General features: G+C 38.5%; 1 protein-coding gene across 2 annotated transcripts in view; it reads right to left on the minus strand.

Moving 5' to 3' along the window:
• The window catches only part of CKAP2L (cytoskeleton associated protein 2 like), a 37,358-nt gene extending 21,497 nt beyond the window's left edge, over nucleotides 1-15,861 (minus strand). Inside the window, exons 1-3 of one of the 2 annotated variants that reach the window (XM_046663017.1) lie at nucleotides 15,776-15,861; nucleotides 14,008-14,074; nucleotides 12,607-12,658 (exon numbers count right to left, since the gene is read on the minus strand). In XM_046663017.1, coding sequence (XP_046518973.1) covers nucleotides 12,607-12,658; nucleotides 14,008-14,074; nucleotides 15,776-15,806 — 150 coding nt within the window. In that variant the 5' untranslated portion in view covers nucleotides 15,807-15,861. Of the gene's footprint in view, nucleotides 1-12,606; nucleotides 12,659-13,984; nucleotides 14,075-15,775 lie in introns of both variants that reach the window. The other variant, XM_046663018.1, reaches the window with a different exon arrangement.
• Nucleotides 15,862-16,733: the final 872 nt, after the last annotated feature.

Here is a 16,733-nt window from a genome sequence, read left to right on the forward strand (position 1 = left end):
ACTTAACTACTCGGCCACGGAGCCAGCCCCTATTTTTTAATTAATAAACTTTATTTTTTAGAGCAGTTTTAGGTTCAAAGCAAAACTGAGAGGAAAGTACAGAGAGTTCCCATATACTCCTTGTCCCTACTTAGGTACTTCGTTACTTTTTATGGCCGAATAAATATTCCATTGTATGGATACACCACATTTTGGTATCATTCATCAATTGATGGACACTTGGGTTGCTTTCACTTTTTGCCTATTATGAATAATGTTGCTATGAACATTTGTTATAAGTTTTTGTGTGAGCATCTATTTTCAGTTCTTTTGGGTATATACCTAGGAGTGGAATTCCTGGGTCATATGGTAACTCTATGTTTAATTTTTGAGGAATTGCTGTTTTCCAAAGTGGCTGACCCATTTTACATCCCCACCAGAATAGAGAAGGGTTCTAAATTCTTCACATCCTCCTCAACACTTATTATCTGTCTTTTTGATTATCACCATCCTAAAGGGTGTGAAGTAGTATCTCGCTGTGGTTTTTATTTGCATTTCCCCGATGGCTAATGATGTTCAACATCTTTTCATGTCCTTATTGGCCCTTTGTAGATCTTCTTTGGAGACATGTCCATTCAGATCCTTTATCTATTTCAACATTGGGATAGCTGTCTTTTAATCATTGAGTTCTGAGAGTTGTTTATATATCCTGGATAGTATGCCCTTATCATATATATGATTTGTAAATATCTTCTCCCTTGTATAGTTTTTATATCTTTATTTTAGATCAGCCTGACCTTACTAGCTTATTGTAGGTGGTAGAACTGATCACGCAGTTTCAAGCACTTAATTGAAAGAGAAAAACTGGACTCAGAAGAATCATTAAGCTAGTGGAATAGCCTGCCATAAATATGCAAATACAGACCTGTGGAGCTGAAAGAGATTTTAGAGATCATTAAGTTGAGCCCCTCCATTTGAGAAGGAAAGAAAACTGCCCAAAGTTAGGCAGGGTGTTAGAGGCAGGCGTGGAGCTAGCACTTCAGTCTCTCACTCCCGGTCTCTGACAACTCACCCCAGAACTGATGGATCAATTGATTCAAACTGAATTTGGTCACTTCATTCTGTACATATGAAGCCAGAGAAGGGTGAGAATTCACAAAGGAAATGACTAGGTTTAAACCAAGAGAGATTCACTAAATGTATACTAGGTACTGTGCTGACTCTAAGGGGATACAAAGGTGAAAGGAGATGACATCTGCCCCTGAAGAGCTCTAATACAAAAGATACATACTGAAAAGAAATCATGATATGACGTAATTTGTATTTACTATAATTATAAATAATTCAGCAAAAGAAGATAAATGTTAGCAATTTTGATGAATAATTATTAAACATAAAAAGTAAAATTTTTTCCATAAAGAAATGGAAATATATCTCTTAATGAGTTGGTTGGAGCTTACCCCTCACAATTAGTTCATGTATTCATTGGGAGACCCTATATTTTTTATTGATAAGAAATTTTATACCTTTTAAGATTTGAGGTCTGCATACACTTTATTCATTTTCTTTTTTTTTTTTTAAGATTTTATTTTTTCCTTTTTCTCCCCAAAGCCCCCCAGTACACAGTTGTATATTCTTCATTGTGGGTCCTTCTAGTTGTGGCATGTGGGACGCTGCCTCAGTGTGATTTGATGAGCAGTGCCATGTCCGTGCCCAGGATTCAAACCAACGAAACACTGGGCCGCCTGCAGTGGAGTGCGCAAACTTAACCACTCGGCCACAGGGCCAGCCATATTCATTTTCTTTTTAAATAAAAACACTATGAGACACCATCGTGGCGGCATAAGAGGTTCCCTTTGTCTCTCTCCTTCAATCTATAGTAAGTAAAAACAGCCATAAGCCAATGAAGGCTAAATTGCCTAAAACACCAGGATGCCAGAGAGATACACACATTGGTATGCATGAAGGTGGTTGGATTGGAACACATAAAGGAGGCAAAACGGAGGAACAGCAGAGGCAGTGCCCAGGACCCTGACCCAGCCTCCCCTAGCCCCAGAGAACCTGATGGGCAGCAGCAGAGGCGTGTGTACGACTGTGGTGGCACCTGTGGTCACAGGGAGCAAAGCAGCAGTGGAGGCAGAACCCCATGATCCTGGACCCCTGGCCAGGACTCAGAGCCTGATAGCAGCAGTGGAGATGCACACACGACTCTGACATCCCAACTGTAGTGGTGCCTCTGGTCATAAGGTAATGGACGCTAGCAGAGGTGGTACCCTGCAAACATGGTTCCCTCCCTCAACCAGGTTAGCAGAGTTTCTGACCCAGGTGATCCCAGAAGCAACAGAAGCATCAGCCATCCCTGTATCCCTGGTGGTGAAGCTAGCAACTGCAGTGGTAACAGCAAGGCATCAGTAACTCCCAGAGTTGCAGGTTGCAACGAGAGTACTAGCAACACTCTGAAGAGAGGTGGTGGAGGGTGGAACTTGTCAATCCTGAAATATAACGAGAAGCAGCTTGGGTAAGAGAAACCAAAAACTAGCACTATAGTGCCACCTACTGAAAAACAAAAGAAAGGCCTCTAATCTCCAACTGGTTGAAAAGTTTAAATCAAAACAAACAAAGCTGTACCTAAATAAGAAAAGTGTTTGCTATGACAAATACACCAGTAGAGGAATTACTCAACAAGTATCACAAAAAGCCAAAACACAGCATCACAAAAAGAAAATAACAATTCTCCAGAAACTAAACATAAAGTCATGGAAGATTGTGATCTAACTGATAAAGAATTCAAAACAGCTGTCACAAAGAAATTCAATGAGTTACAAGAAAACTCAGAAAAGGCAGTTCAATGAGTTCAGGAATAAAATCAACGAACGGAAAGAATACTTTACTAAAGAGATTGAAACTCTGAAAAAGAACCAAACAGAAACTCTGGAGCTGAAAAATCAATAAATGAGATGAAGTATGTATTAGAAAGCACTGGAAATAGAGCAGACCATATGGAAGACAGAATTAGCGAGCTTGAAGTTAGAAACCTAGAAATGATGAAGGTAGAAGAGGAGAGAGAACTAAGATTTTTACGAAATGTAGAAATGCTATGAGAATTATCTGACTCCCTTAGAAAGGGTAACATAACAATAACAGGTATCCCAGCAAGAGAAGAGAAAGGGAGCAGAGAGCTTATGTAAAGAAATAATAGCGGAGAACTTCAGGGGAAGGAACTGGGTATACAAATCCATGAAGCTAACAGAACACCCAATTATCTCAATTGCAAAAAGATCTTCTCCAAGATACATGACAATAAAACTGTCAAAAGTCAATGACAAAAACGTGTATTAAAGGGAGTCAAGGCATAAAAACCAATAACCTAGAAGCCCATTAAGCCACCAGAAGAAGCTCTGCAGGTCAGCAGAGAGTGGGATGATATATTCAAAGTACTGAAAGATAAAAAGCATCAGCCAAGAATACTCTAACCAGCAAAGTTATCTTTCAGACATGAAGGAGAAATATAGGCTTTCTCAGACAAACAAAAGCTGAGAGAGTTCATCATCACTAGATCTGTCTTACAAGAAATGTTGAAAAGGACTCTCCTACCTGAAACAAAAGACAAAGGTAGACAAAACTTTGAGTAAGGTGATAAACGGAAAGAATCAGAAAATTGCAACTCTATATTAGAATAGGTTAGTAGACACTTAAGCATAACACAAAGGCTAAAGAGAAAAGAAGCATTAACAACAACTATAACCATTGCAATTTGGTAAAAAAACTCATAATTGAAAAGGGATAATTTGTGACAACAAAAATACAGAAGGGGAAGAGGAAAAGGACAGAACTTCCATAGGGAAATGAAGATAAGATGCTATGAGCAGAAAAAGGACTATCTTATCTATGAGACCTTTTATACAAACGTCATGGTAACTACAAATCAAAAATTCAGAGCAGAGATGAGAAATATAAAAAAAGGGGAAACTGAGAAAAACATCACAGAAAATCACTAAACTGAAATGGCAGGCAGAAACAAAAGGAAAAAGAAACAATGGACATACAGAGCAACCGGAAAACTAAACATAACTGGCAGTATTAAGTCCTCATATATCAATAATTATCCTAAATGTAAATGGACTGAATTCACCAATCAAAAGAAACAGAATGACTGGATGGATTAAAAAATAAGACCCAACAATATGCTGCCTCCAGGAGATTCATCTCAGCTCTAAAGATAAACCTAGGCATAAAGTGAAGGGATGCACGAGGATACTCCAAGAAACAGCAACCAAAAGAAAGCAGGTGTAGCCATACTTACATCAGACAAAATAGACTTCAAGCCAAAAAAGATAATAATAGACAAAGACAGAGATTCTAAAATGTTAAAAGGGATAGGCCAGCAATAAGACATATTTATTAATATATATGCACCTAACATAGGAGCACCAAAGTACATAAAGCAATTATTAACAGACCAAAAGGGAGAAATTGACAGTAACACAATAATAGTAGAGGACTTTAATACCCCACTTACATCAATGGATAGACAGTCCAGACGGGGAGTCAACATGGAAACAGTGGCCTTAAATGAAACATTACACCAAATGGACTTAATAGATATATATATAGAACATTCCATCCAAAAGCAGCAAAATACACATTCTTTGTAAATGCACATGAAACAGTCTTGAAGACAGACCATATGGTTGGAAACAAAACAAGTCGCAATAAATTTAAGAAGACTGAAATCATATTAAGCATCTTTTCTGACCACAACGATATGAAACTAGAAATCAACTACAAGAAGAAAGCTGGAAAAGTCACAAGTGTGTGGAGACTAAGCAACATACTACTGAACTACTGGATCAATGAAGAAATTAAGGAAGAAGTCAAAAAATACCTGGAGACAAATGAAAACGAAAACACAACATACCAAAATCTATGGGATGCAGCAAAAGCAGTACTAAGAGGAAAGTTTACAGTAATACAGATTCACCTCAAGAAACAAGAAAAATCTCAAATAAACAACCTAACATTACACCTAAAATAAGAAAAAGAACAAATAAAGCTTCAAGTCAGTATAGGGAAGGAAATAATAAAAATCAGAGCGGAAATAAATGACATAGAGACTAAAAAGACAATAGAAAAGATCAATGAAATGAAGAGCTGTTCTTTGACAAGATAAACAAAATTGACAAACTTTTAGCTAGATTCACTAAGAAAAAAAGAGAGAAAGCTCAAATAAATAAAATCAGAAATGAAAGATGAGAAACTACAATGGATAGTGCAGAAATACAAAAGACTATAAGAGTATATTATGAAAAGCTATATACGAACAAGTTGGATGACCTAGAAGAAATTGATAAATTCTTAGAATCATAAGATTCTTCCAAAACTGAATCAAGAAGAAATAGAGAATCTGAATAGACTGATCACTAGTAAGAAGATTGAAATAGGAATAAAAAACCTCCCAAAAAACAAAAGTCCAGGACCAGATGGCTTCTCTGGTGAATTCTACCAAACATTTAAAGAAGATTTAATACCTATCCTTCTCAAATTCTTTGAAAAAATTGAAGAGGAAAGGAGGCCTCTAGCTCATGTTATGAGGCTAACATTACCCTGATACCAAAAACAGACAAGGACAAGACAAAAAAAGAAAATTACGGGCCAATATCGCTGATGAACATAGATGCCAAAATCCTCATCAAAATATTAGTAAGTCAAATACAACAATACATTAAAAAGATCATACACTGTGATCAAGTAGCATTTACTCCAGAGATGCAGGGATGGCTCAACATCTGCAAATCAATTAACGTGATACACCACATTAACAAAATGAAGAGTAAAAAATCACATGATCACCTCAATAGATGCAGAGAAAGCATCTGACAAGATATAGCATCGATTTATGATAGAAACTCTACATAAAATGGGTATGGAAGGAAGGCACCTCAATATAATAAAGGCCATATATGACAAACCCACAGCTAACATCATTCTCAACAGAGAAAATCTGAAAGCTATCCCTTTAAGAACAAGAACAAGACAAGGATGCCCACTTCCCATCACTCTTGTTTAACATAGAATTGGAAGTCCTAGTCAGAACAATGGCTCTGCCTGCAAGAAAAAGAAATAAAAGGGATCCAAATTGGAAAGGAAGAAGTGAAACTGTCACTATTTGTAGATGGCATGATTTTATATATAGAAAACCCTAAAGAATCCATGAGAAACTATTAGAAATAATAAATGAATACAGTAAAGTTGTGGGATACAAAATCAACATACAAAAATCAGTCGCATTTCCATACACTAACATGAAGTAGCAGAAAGAGAAATTAAGAATACAATCCCATTTGCAATTGCAACAAAAAGAATAAAATACCCAGGAATAAATTTAACCAAAGAGGTGAAGGACCTGTACCTTGAAAACTATAAAACATTGTTGAAAGAAATTGAAAAAGACACAAAGAAATGGAAAGATATTCCATGCTCATGTATTGGAAGAATTAACATAGTTAAAATGTCCATACTTCCTAAAGCAATCTACAGATTCAATGCAATCCCCTATCAAAGTTTCAACAAAATTTTTCACAGAAATAGATCAAAGAATCCTAAAATTGATATGGAACAACAAATGACCCCAAACAGCCAAAGGAATCCTGAAAAAAAAGAATAAAGTTGGAGGTATCACAATCCTTGATTTCAAAATATACTACAAAGCTGTAGTAATCAAAACAACATGGTACTAGTCCCAAAACAGACACACAAATCAATGGAATAGAATCGAGAGCCCAGAAATAAACCCATACATGGGTTTATGGATAGCTAATTTTTGACAAGGGAGCCAGGAACAGACAATGGAGAAAGAAAAGTCTCTTCAATACATGGGAAAACTGGATAGTTAAATGCAAAAGAATGAAAGCAGACCACTATCTTACACCATACACAAAAATTTACTCAAAATAGATTAAAGACTTGAATGTAAGACCCGAAACCATGAAACTTCTAGAAGAAAACATAGGCAGTGTGCTCTCTGACATCAGTCTCAGCAGCATATTTTCAAATACCATGTCTGACCAGGCAAGGAAAACAAAACAGAAAATGAAAAAATGGAACTACATCAAACTAAAAAGCCTCTGCACAGCAAAGGAAACCATCAACAAAATGAAACGACAACCTAACAATTGGGAGAAGATATTTGCAAACTATGTATCTGATAAGAGATTAATATCCAAAATATATAAAGAATATATACATCTCAACAACAAAGAAACAAATAACCCAATTAAAAAATGGGCAAAAGATTTGAACAGACATTTTTCCAAAGAAGATACACAGATGGCCAACAGGCACATAAAGATGTTCAACATCACTAATTATTAGGGAAATGCAAATCAAAACTACAATGAGATATCACCTCATGCCTATCAGAATGGCTATAATTAACAAGAGAAGAAATAAGTGTTGGAGAGGATGTGGAGAAAAGGGAACTCTCATACATTGATTGTGGGGAATGTAAACTGGTGCCCCCATGATGGAAAACAGTATGGAAATTTCTCAAAAAATTAAGAATAGAAGTACCATTTGATCCAGCTATTCCACTGCTGGGTATTTATCCAAACAATATGAAAACACGAAGGCATAAAGGTATATGCATCCCTATTTTCACTGCAGCATTATTCACAATAACCAAGACTTGGAAACAACCTAAGTGCCCATCAAGGGATGAAGAGATAAAAAGATGTATATACACAATGGAATACTACTCAGCTATAAAAAAAGATGAAATCTTGCCATGTGCGACAATATGGATAGACCTCGAGGGTATTATGCTAAATGAAATAAGGCAGAGGGAGAAAGTCAACATCATACTCAATGGTGAAAAACGGAAAGCTATTTCTCTAGGAATAGAAACAAGACAAAGAAGCCCACTCTCACCACTCTTATTCAACATAGTACTGGAAGTTCTAGCCAAAGCAATTAGGCAAGAAAAAGAAATAAAAGGTATCCAAGTTGCAAAGAAAGTAGTAAAACTGTTGGCAATTCCAGATGACAGGATTTTATATATGGAAAATCTAAAGAATTCACCAAAAAAACTATCAGAAATAAGAAACAAATATAGTAAAGTTGCAGGGTACAAAATCAACATACAAAAATCAGTTGTGTTTCTATACACTAACAAAAACTAGCAGAAAGAGAAATCAATAATACAATCCCATTTATAATTGCAACAAAAAGAACAAAACACTTAGGAATAAATTTAACTGAGAAGGTGAAAGATCTGTACATTGAAAACTATTACACATTGTTGAAAGAAATTGAAGAAGACACAAAGAAATGGAAAGATGTTCTGTGCTCACAGATTGGAAGATTTAACATAGTTAAAATATCATTATTATCTAAAGCCATCTATAGATTCAAGGCAATCTCTATCAAAATCCCAATGACATTTTCCATGGAAATAGAGAGAAGAATCCTAAAATTGATATTGAACAACAAAAGACCCCTGAATAGCCAAAGTAATCCTGAGAAAAAAGAACAAAGCTGGAGGTATCCCACTCCCTGACTTCAAAATATAATACAAAGCTAGAGTAATCAAAACAGCATGACCCTGGCACAGAAACAGACTCACAGATCAATGGAACAGAATTGTGAGCCCAGAAATAAACTCACACATTGACAGACAGCTAATTTTCAACAAGGGAGCCAAGAATATACAATGGAGAAGGGAAAGTCTCTTCAATACATGGTGTTGGGAAAACTGGACAGTTAAATGCAAGAGAATGAAAGTACATCACTATCTTACAGCATACACAAAAATTAATTCAAAATGCACTATAGACTTTAATGTAAGACCTGAAACCACAAAACTTCTAGAAGAAAATATAGGCAGTATACTCTTTGACATCGGTCTTGCAGGATCTTATTGGATATATCTTCTCAGGCAAGAGAAACAAAATATAGACAAATAGGACTACAGAAAACTAAAAAGCTTCTGTGCAGCAAGGCAACCATCAACAAAACAAAAAGACAACCTACCAATTGGGAGAAGATATTTGCAAATCATATATTTGATAAGAGGTTAATATCCAAAATGTATAAAGAACTCATACAACTCAACAACAACAACACAAATAATCTGATTAAAAAATGGATAGAGGATCTGAATAGACATTTTTCCAAAGAAGATATACAGATGGCAACAGACACAGGAAAAGATGTTTGATATCATTAATTATGAGGGAAATGAAAATCAAAACCATATCACCTTGCGTCCATCAGAATGGCTATTATTAAAAAGACAAGAAATAACACGTGTTGGAGAGGATGTGGAGAAAAGGGAACCCTTGTATACTGCTGGTGGGAATGTAAATTGGTGTAGCCATGATGGAACACAGTATGGAGATCCCTCAAAAAGTTAAAAATATGACTACCATATGATACAGCCATACCACTTCTGGGTATTTGTCCAAAGAACACAAAAACACTAATTCAAAAAGATATATGCACCCCTATGTTTATTGCAGCATTATGTGCAAAAGCAAATACCCGGGAAACAACCTAAGTGCTCATCAACAGATGAATGTATAAAGATGATGTGGTATACAATGGAATACTACTCAGCCATAAAAAAGATGAAAGCTTGCCATTTGTGAGAACATGGATGGACCTTGAGAGTATTATGCTAAGTGAAATAAGTCAAACGGAGAAATACAAATACTGTATGATTTCACTTGTATGTGGAAGATAAAAAAAAACAACCACATAGATACAGAGAACAGATTGGTGGTTACTAGAGGGGAAGGGAAGTTCGGGGAGGGTAAAGGGGGACATCTGTACAGTGATGAATGGAAATTAGACTTTTGGTGGTGAACCCAATGTAGTCTATACAGAAATAGAAATATACTGATGCTCACCTGAAATTTATATAATGTTATCAACCAATGTTACATTAATTAAAAAAAAAACATTAATAAGTAGATTGGAATAGAAAATGTTTTGTTATAGTAGTAACAGTCAATTCTTTGAACTCATCCAGAAGCAGATGCTAAAAATCACATAGTGGGCCAGTCCTGGTAGCCTAGTGGTTAAGTTGGGTGCACTCTGCTTTAGTGGCCCAAGTTTGGTTCCTGGGCATGGACTTACACCACTCGTCTGATAGTGGCCATGTTGTGGCAGCGGCCCACATACAAAAAGAGGAAGATTGGCAGTGGATGCTAGCTCAGGTCGAATCTTGCTCAGCAAAAAAAAGAAAAAAAAAAAAATCACATAGTGATCTCTCAGCAAAAATTTATTTCTAATGTTCTACCAGATGACAGTGTTGAATGCAAAGAAGTGGAAGCTACTTGAACTGTAAAAGGCTTTCTCAACTTCAACACCAGTATTTCAAATTGTCCCCTGATTTTGTACCTTGGAGGTATTTCCATTCCAGGGCAAAGTACCATATTAGGATTAGGGATGGGATGGCTAAGTGGTTTGTTTTAAATAAGCAGAGAAAAAGAGAACGGAAGACGGCTGGAGAAGGTGGGAGAAGGATGACAGTGCCAACGGAAGTGGGAAAGGAGAAACTGTATGAGAGGCACATTCTACAACAAATCAGTTTTAGGCAAAAGCGCATATGAAAGCTGAAGATCCGGAAAATTCTGTTAAAATGCCTACCTGTTGGAGATAATTTATGCACTTCCAGAGGAACATATATTCTAATCTGCAGACATTTCTAAATGTATTTTAATGTGCATCAACTCAATTCTTTCAAACAACTCTATGAGATATCTCCTATTACTCCATCTTACAGATAAAAGTTAAATATCTTGCCCAAGTCACTTAGAAAAGGAAGGAATTGGGATTTGGACCTAGGCAGTTTTTACCTATTATATATTACTGTTTCTCCACAAATTTAAGAGCTTGGCTCTAAGGAATCTTTTCAAATCTTTGTTCAATATGCTAAAACTCCTGTATAAGAACAGAAAAAGAAAAACTCTGTGTGTTCTTTTGAGTAGTAACACTGCAGGAAGAGTACATCAGAAAAGCTGTGTTCAAATCCTGGGTCTGACCTTACTGGATGTATCATTTTGGCCAAGTACTTAATCTCTTTGAGCCTCAGTCCTCTTATTTATAAAATGGGAATAATAATAACAATAATGATATCCACCTTCTAGGAAGGGTGCCATAATGTTCCAGTTTTCAGAGGATAGTTTTGATTTATGCTTGTTGGCCAACATAATTAACAGCATCTCCTTTTACTCTCAAAGGTATCTGGACATTAAATCATATGGCCACCCTTCTTAGGGAGTGTTTTAAATATTAATGGAGGTATTGTGTGCAAAGTATCTTGCCCAGTACCTGGATGATAATAAACACTCAAATGTTAGGTATTACAGTTAAGCATAAAAAACATTTTATAAATTGTAAAGCATTATACAATTGTAATGATGACTATTATTTGTGCAGTCATTTTAGTTTCTCCTAAGTTCCATATTGCCTTCCCCACTTCATTTTTATCTTCACAACTGTGTAAGACAGACAAGGTAGGAATCACCTCATTTAAGAGATGATTTACCGAAACCAGTATTATCAGTATTTAGAGAAGCCTCTGGGAACTCTGAATGAGGGCCTTTTCCAGCAGATTCTTCCTTTAAGACTTGCATGCTGCACTAGTTCAATCTGCATAAAGTAGAAGTATAACCCAATGATTCCCAACTGTTCACATCATTATGCCCCAATTTTGCCTTATATACATTTTCTACCCTCCACAGTGTCTAATGATGTCATGTGTACACATAACGTATATAGTCCATGTATGACAAACACGCCTATGCATAGAGGTGTATATGAATATACGTATATGTGCGTTTGTGTGTGTTTAGTGACTAAATCATTAAAACATTAAAATTGGCACAAATGTCTCACTTTGGGCATTATTATTTCAGTTACACTTTAGAACTTAGATAAAACTGTGATTTTAAAGATCAAAGGTAGGACTTTTGTTGATTATTTTATTGCAAATGAAGAATTTGTGTCACTTTCAGAAGGCTAATTTCTCCCATTTAAATCTTAAGTATGTTAGGATTCTTTACCATTCTGTCTACAATCTAGCTGAACTGAACGGATTAGGAAACATATTCTTGTTAAGTAGCTTGGAAGATCCAGCATAGGTGTTCTCTTTTAATGACTACTGAGCTATTTAACTTCATGGGAGCATACCAAAGTGGTTAAGGCCACAAACTCTCAGCTCTGTCACTTAATAGCTACGTGATCTTCGGAATTTACTTAACCATTCTGTGACTCAGTTCCCTCACCTGTAAAACAGGGCTACTAATAGTACTTGCCTCATAAGGGCGTAAGGACTCAGTGAGTTAATGCAGGTCAGAAAAGTGCCAGACACACAGTAACTATTCAATATATGTTAGCTATTAAGAGGACAAACGTGCACTTAAGGATTTTCTTTTGGTTCACAAAACTGAACTACAACATGTTGTACTTTTCCAAAAATGATTGTCTCTTACTAAACCAAATTGTTTTTATAAATTTGTGAGAATTATCTTTGCAAAACAAGTTCTGTAGGTTGCTAACATCTTTATTACTTTTATTACTAATCATCCAAAATGGATATTTTTAAAAAGACTAATTTCTACTTACAGATTTAGAAGGTGGAGGATTAGGGCAATTATTCTTGGCTTTTAGATAAGGCCTATAAAAGAAAATAAGATTCATTCTTAGTACAGAAGGATCAGCAAGGCTTGGGAATTACAGTGATTAAGTTATTATGATCAGAATTTTAAATCACTAGAATTTCTTTACATGGTAAAATAAGTGAAAATTATATTCAGTAAAAAGTCTCCTTATCATCCCTTCCTTGGGCCTGTTATGTTACTCCTCAGTGACTACAACCGCTTTTATCCATGTTTTTTGTGATCCTTTCAGAGATGTCCTATGCATAAACACAGCATTATAACAATTTTAATGAAATAGATGTGTTTTCTTCATATTTGCATAGTCTTAACCACTCAAATATTATTCCCTGAACACTGTATTGTGCCAGGCACTAGAGGTACAATGCCAAATAAGATAATTACTTCTTTAAAAAATTTCCTTGTTTTAAGTATCTTCAAATACTGAATTTTTGGGGGGGGGTGGAGAGTGATATAATTAAAAAAACAGGCACATATGAAATCTAGCTAGTGAGACAGAAAATGCAAAAAAAAAAAATAGGAAAGTAGAGGAGAATTTAGAAGGATTCAATCTCCATGGATCAAAAACACTTGCCAGACCAACAGGGACTTTGATCATGACTTGATGTTTGTTTCTGCCATCTTGAACGCAAGCCCTGGAAGGGCAGGGACTTCTGTGTCTTGTTAAGCACCATTATCTCCAGAATCAAAAGTGACTGATACATTATAGGTAGTAAATAAACATTTGTTAAATAAATGAATCAGGTTTATTTAATCAAGGAAATAGAGTTGAATAAAAACCCAAAGTAAAAAGAAACTAAAATAAATGGTGAAGGTTAACTTTGTAAAAATTTATCATTTTCAAATAAAAACTCAGCAACATGGTGGGGAGAAAATAGATCGATACTAAACAAGAGGGATAAATAACACCACTAAGATGGCAAGATGGGGACAAAAGATAAAAGTGAAGCAGTCGTAGTCTGTCCACCTCAAGAGTAATGCTAAGAGAATGACCAAACAGCACAGGGTCATTCATCTCCTTGACCAAACACTCCCTTCAGGAGAATCACTTTCCCAGGAAAAAAAGCAGGGATAGGAGAAGCTTCCAGGATTGTAGGTAACACTGTAGACTCTCCGTTCCTTCCTTTGGAGACTGACACAGTAATAATTCTGAAATCTTTGCCAATGTACTAGATACTGCCCAGGGGTTTTTGTCATGCCTGGACTGAAATGCCCTTTTTGAGTAATCATAGGATCCCATCACAGTCTGAGTAGACTGCAAACCAAACGGCTATGTTTTGAAAAGGCTTTAAATTGCTATTAGCAACCAGGGCAACAAAACTCACATAACTGTGGGAGACGAACTCACTTGGTGTTTTGGCACTTCAGTTTCCCCTTGGCTGCCAGGTACTCCTGGAGCTTTCTCTGTCGCTCTTCTGCAAAACAGGCAAGCAAACAAACAACAGAACTTTAGCTTGATTTGGACCAGTTCATTTATATTCTAAAAGATGACACTTTTCTGTAATGATTTTGGCTTTGAATCATAATGTTATAAAGTCCCTAGCCCTGAAAATGTGCCTTCAAGTTAATATCAACAACAATATCATTTATATGCCACATCCTATACTAAGCTCTTCACACTTGCATTACTTTCTTTAATCTGCACAACAATCATAGCAGGTATTTTAGAGTCTGAAATCTAAAGATGGTAAAGGATATGCCTAAAGCTACCCAGCTAATATGCGGCAAGGCCAGGATGTGAAACTGGGTTTATCCAACCCCAGAGCCCTTGCGCTTAGACACTGGTTCCTCGCCGCAACATATTATGCTTTGCATGAAGAAATTCTGTTACTCGCCCACCTGAGCTGGTGAGCCAGGTCTCATCTTACTAATTATGCTTTTTTCTGACAGGGATGATGATTTTTGCCATAAACCCTTACATGGTTTCCTTTGGGACCAAGGACAAAATAGGCCAGGTTATGGGGTTCACGGCGAACATCTATCTAAATGGTGACTTTCTAAGCAAGGCATTTGTGAGGACATGAAAAGTCATTATTTTTGTCTTCAAGAAGTCGCAGTCTAGTAGCGGACATAAAATAAACGCAACAATAATAACAACATAAGGCAAAACCTGAGTGCCATAAGAGGGGGTCAAAGAAAGAATTACGGAGTTCAGAGGCAGGGACTGAGGGAGGGGAGGTGTAGGTGGTTGGAAAAGGCTAATATTTAATAAAGGGGGGACAAAAAGACCATAGGTGTGCATAACTACTCTTAACCTCATCTAAACTGAGTTGCTGTGTGTTTTGACATCTGGCTCCGATGCATCCCTAGGAGACAGCTGCAAGGATTACAACATTTTTGGGAGCAGGGGCTACCGGAGCCTGAGAGACTGGGCTGGAATCCCAGTTCTGTGACTTCGAGCAAGTTAGCAAGCCCTGTTGCTGCTAAGCCTATAAAATGGGGACAGAAATGCCCACCTTGAAGGGTCGTTATGTAGTGTCTAAGACAGTGCCAAGGACCTCGTAGACAGACAACAGGTATTATTACTGAAACCATCAAAACACCGTGCGCATCTTTGGGCAGGTGGCATCTGAGCAGGAGTATTTTAAAAGGCAGCAAAGGGCTCCAGGCACGTACAAGAGATCGGGGAACCCAGGACACTGAGGCTTCGGTGCAGAATTAACCCATCAACTTCCAGTGCGCGCAGGCTGGCGAGATGGAGAGGAAAAGGGCCCCGCGTTAGGGTCAGATCCCGCCTCTGGACAGCTGTCAAGCTCGGGCGGCGCAGCGCACAGGACCACACCCTGGTTTGGCTCCAGGCGGAGCCAAACCTGTGTCGCAAGAGGCCTCGGGTTCTTTACCTAAACGGGGTGACCATGACGTCTTTTTGAAGAGCTGATGCAGGAGTCCCCGGAAGACGCCTGTGCGCCCAGCAGCCCCCACCCGGCCCAGACGTATCACCGGGGCCAGGCCTGGGCTCACGCCAGCGCTCCCAGGACTGGAAACGCCCAGCGGGATACAGAGGCAGGCAAGCGAGGGGACGGTAACTCCCGCGGAAAGAGCTCCCTGGGCCGCCTCCCTTCTTCCCCGCCCGTGCCCAAGGCCTGCAAGGCACAGGGGCGCACGGTCCTACTCACCGGCGGCGGCGGAGGGCGCGGGCCGCACCATGATTCCTCAGCAACAGTTTATCTTCCAAGGCCGCGCCTGAAGCTGAGCCGGCGCGCCGCGCGTCCGCCCGCTCTCATTGGCTCCGGTGGGTTTGAAACCCACCAGTTGGAAGCAGGGGAGGGCGGGACAAAAGGAAACAGACGCTTTGCGGTTGGCTCTGCCTCTCAAGCCCTTGCCTGGGGCCCTTTGATTGGAAGGACGAGCAGCGCCGTTGGCCATAGGGCGACAGGGAGAGCCGCAGGCCAACCCCGTGTGTGAGTCAACCTGGGCCGGTCTGAGGAGCCTGGGCGCGGGGGGGGCGGCTGTGGTGTCGGTTACCCTGAGGGCTGCCGGGGCGGGTGGACAGGGCCGCCCCACTCCCCTCAGATCCCGAGGTTCGCAGGAGCTATGAAAAAAGAGGCTAAAACCCAAATCTGATGAATTCGGCAGCTCCTCGCGAGTATCTATCTGTACTTGGGGTCTCCTGAATCTAAAGGCTCTTAGTCCTCAGCATTGCGGGCTGGCTTCTCTTTTGTTTTTAATTGCGGTAAAATATACATAACGAAATTTCCCGTTTTAACCATTTTTTTATTCTACGGGTCAGTGGCATTCAGTACGTTCAGAATGTGGTGCAACCATCGCCACCATCCATCTCCTCAACTCTTTTGTCCTTCCGAATGGAAACTGTACCCGTCACACGCTAAGGCCCACTGCCCCGGTTCACAGGCCCTGGCCCCCACCCTTCTGCGCTCTGAATAATTTTGACGACTCCAGGAACCTCATGTAAAGTGCAATCACACAGTATTTGTCTTTTTGTGGCTGGCTTGTTTCACTTAGCATTAAGTCCTCGAGGTTCATCCGTGTTGTAGCACGTGTCAGAATTTCCCTCCTTTCCGAGGCTGAATAATATTCCATCGTAAATATGCAGCACATTTTGTTTATCCATTC

This window comes from Equus quagga, chromosome 5 (genome assembly GCF_021613505.1).
Source record: "Equus quagga isolate Etosha38 chromosome 5, UCLA_HA_Equagga_1.0, whole genome shotgun sequence".
Lineage (NCBI taxonomy): Eukaryota > Metazoa > Chordata > Mammalia > Perissodactyla > Equidae > Equus > Equus quagga.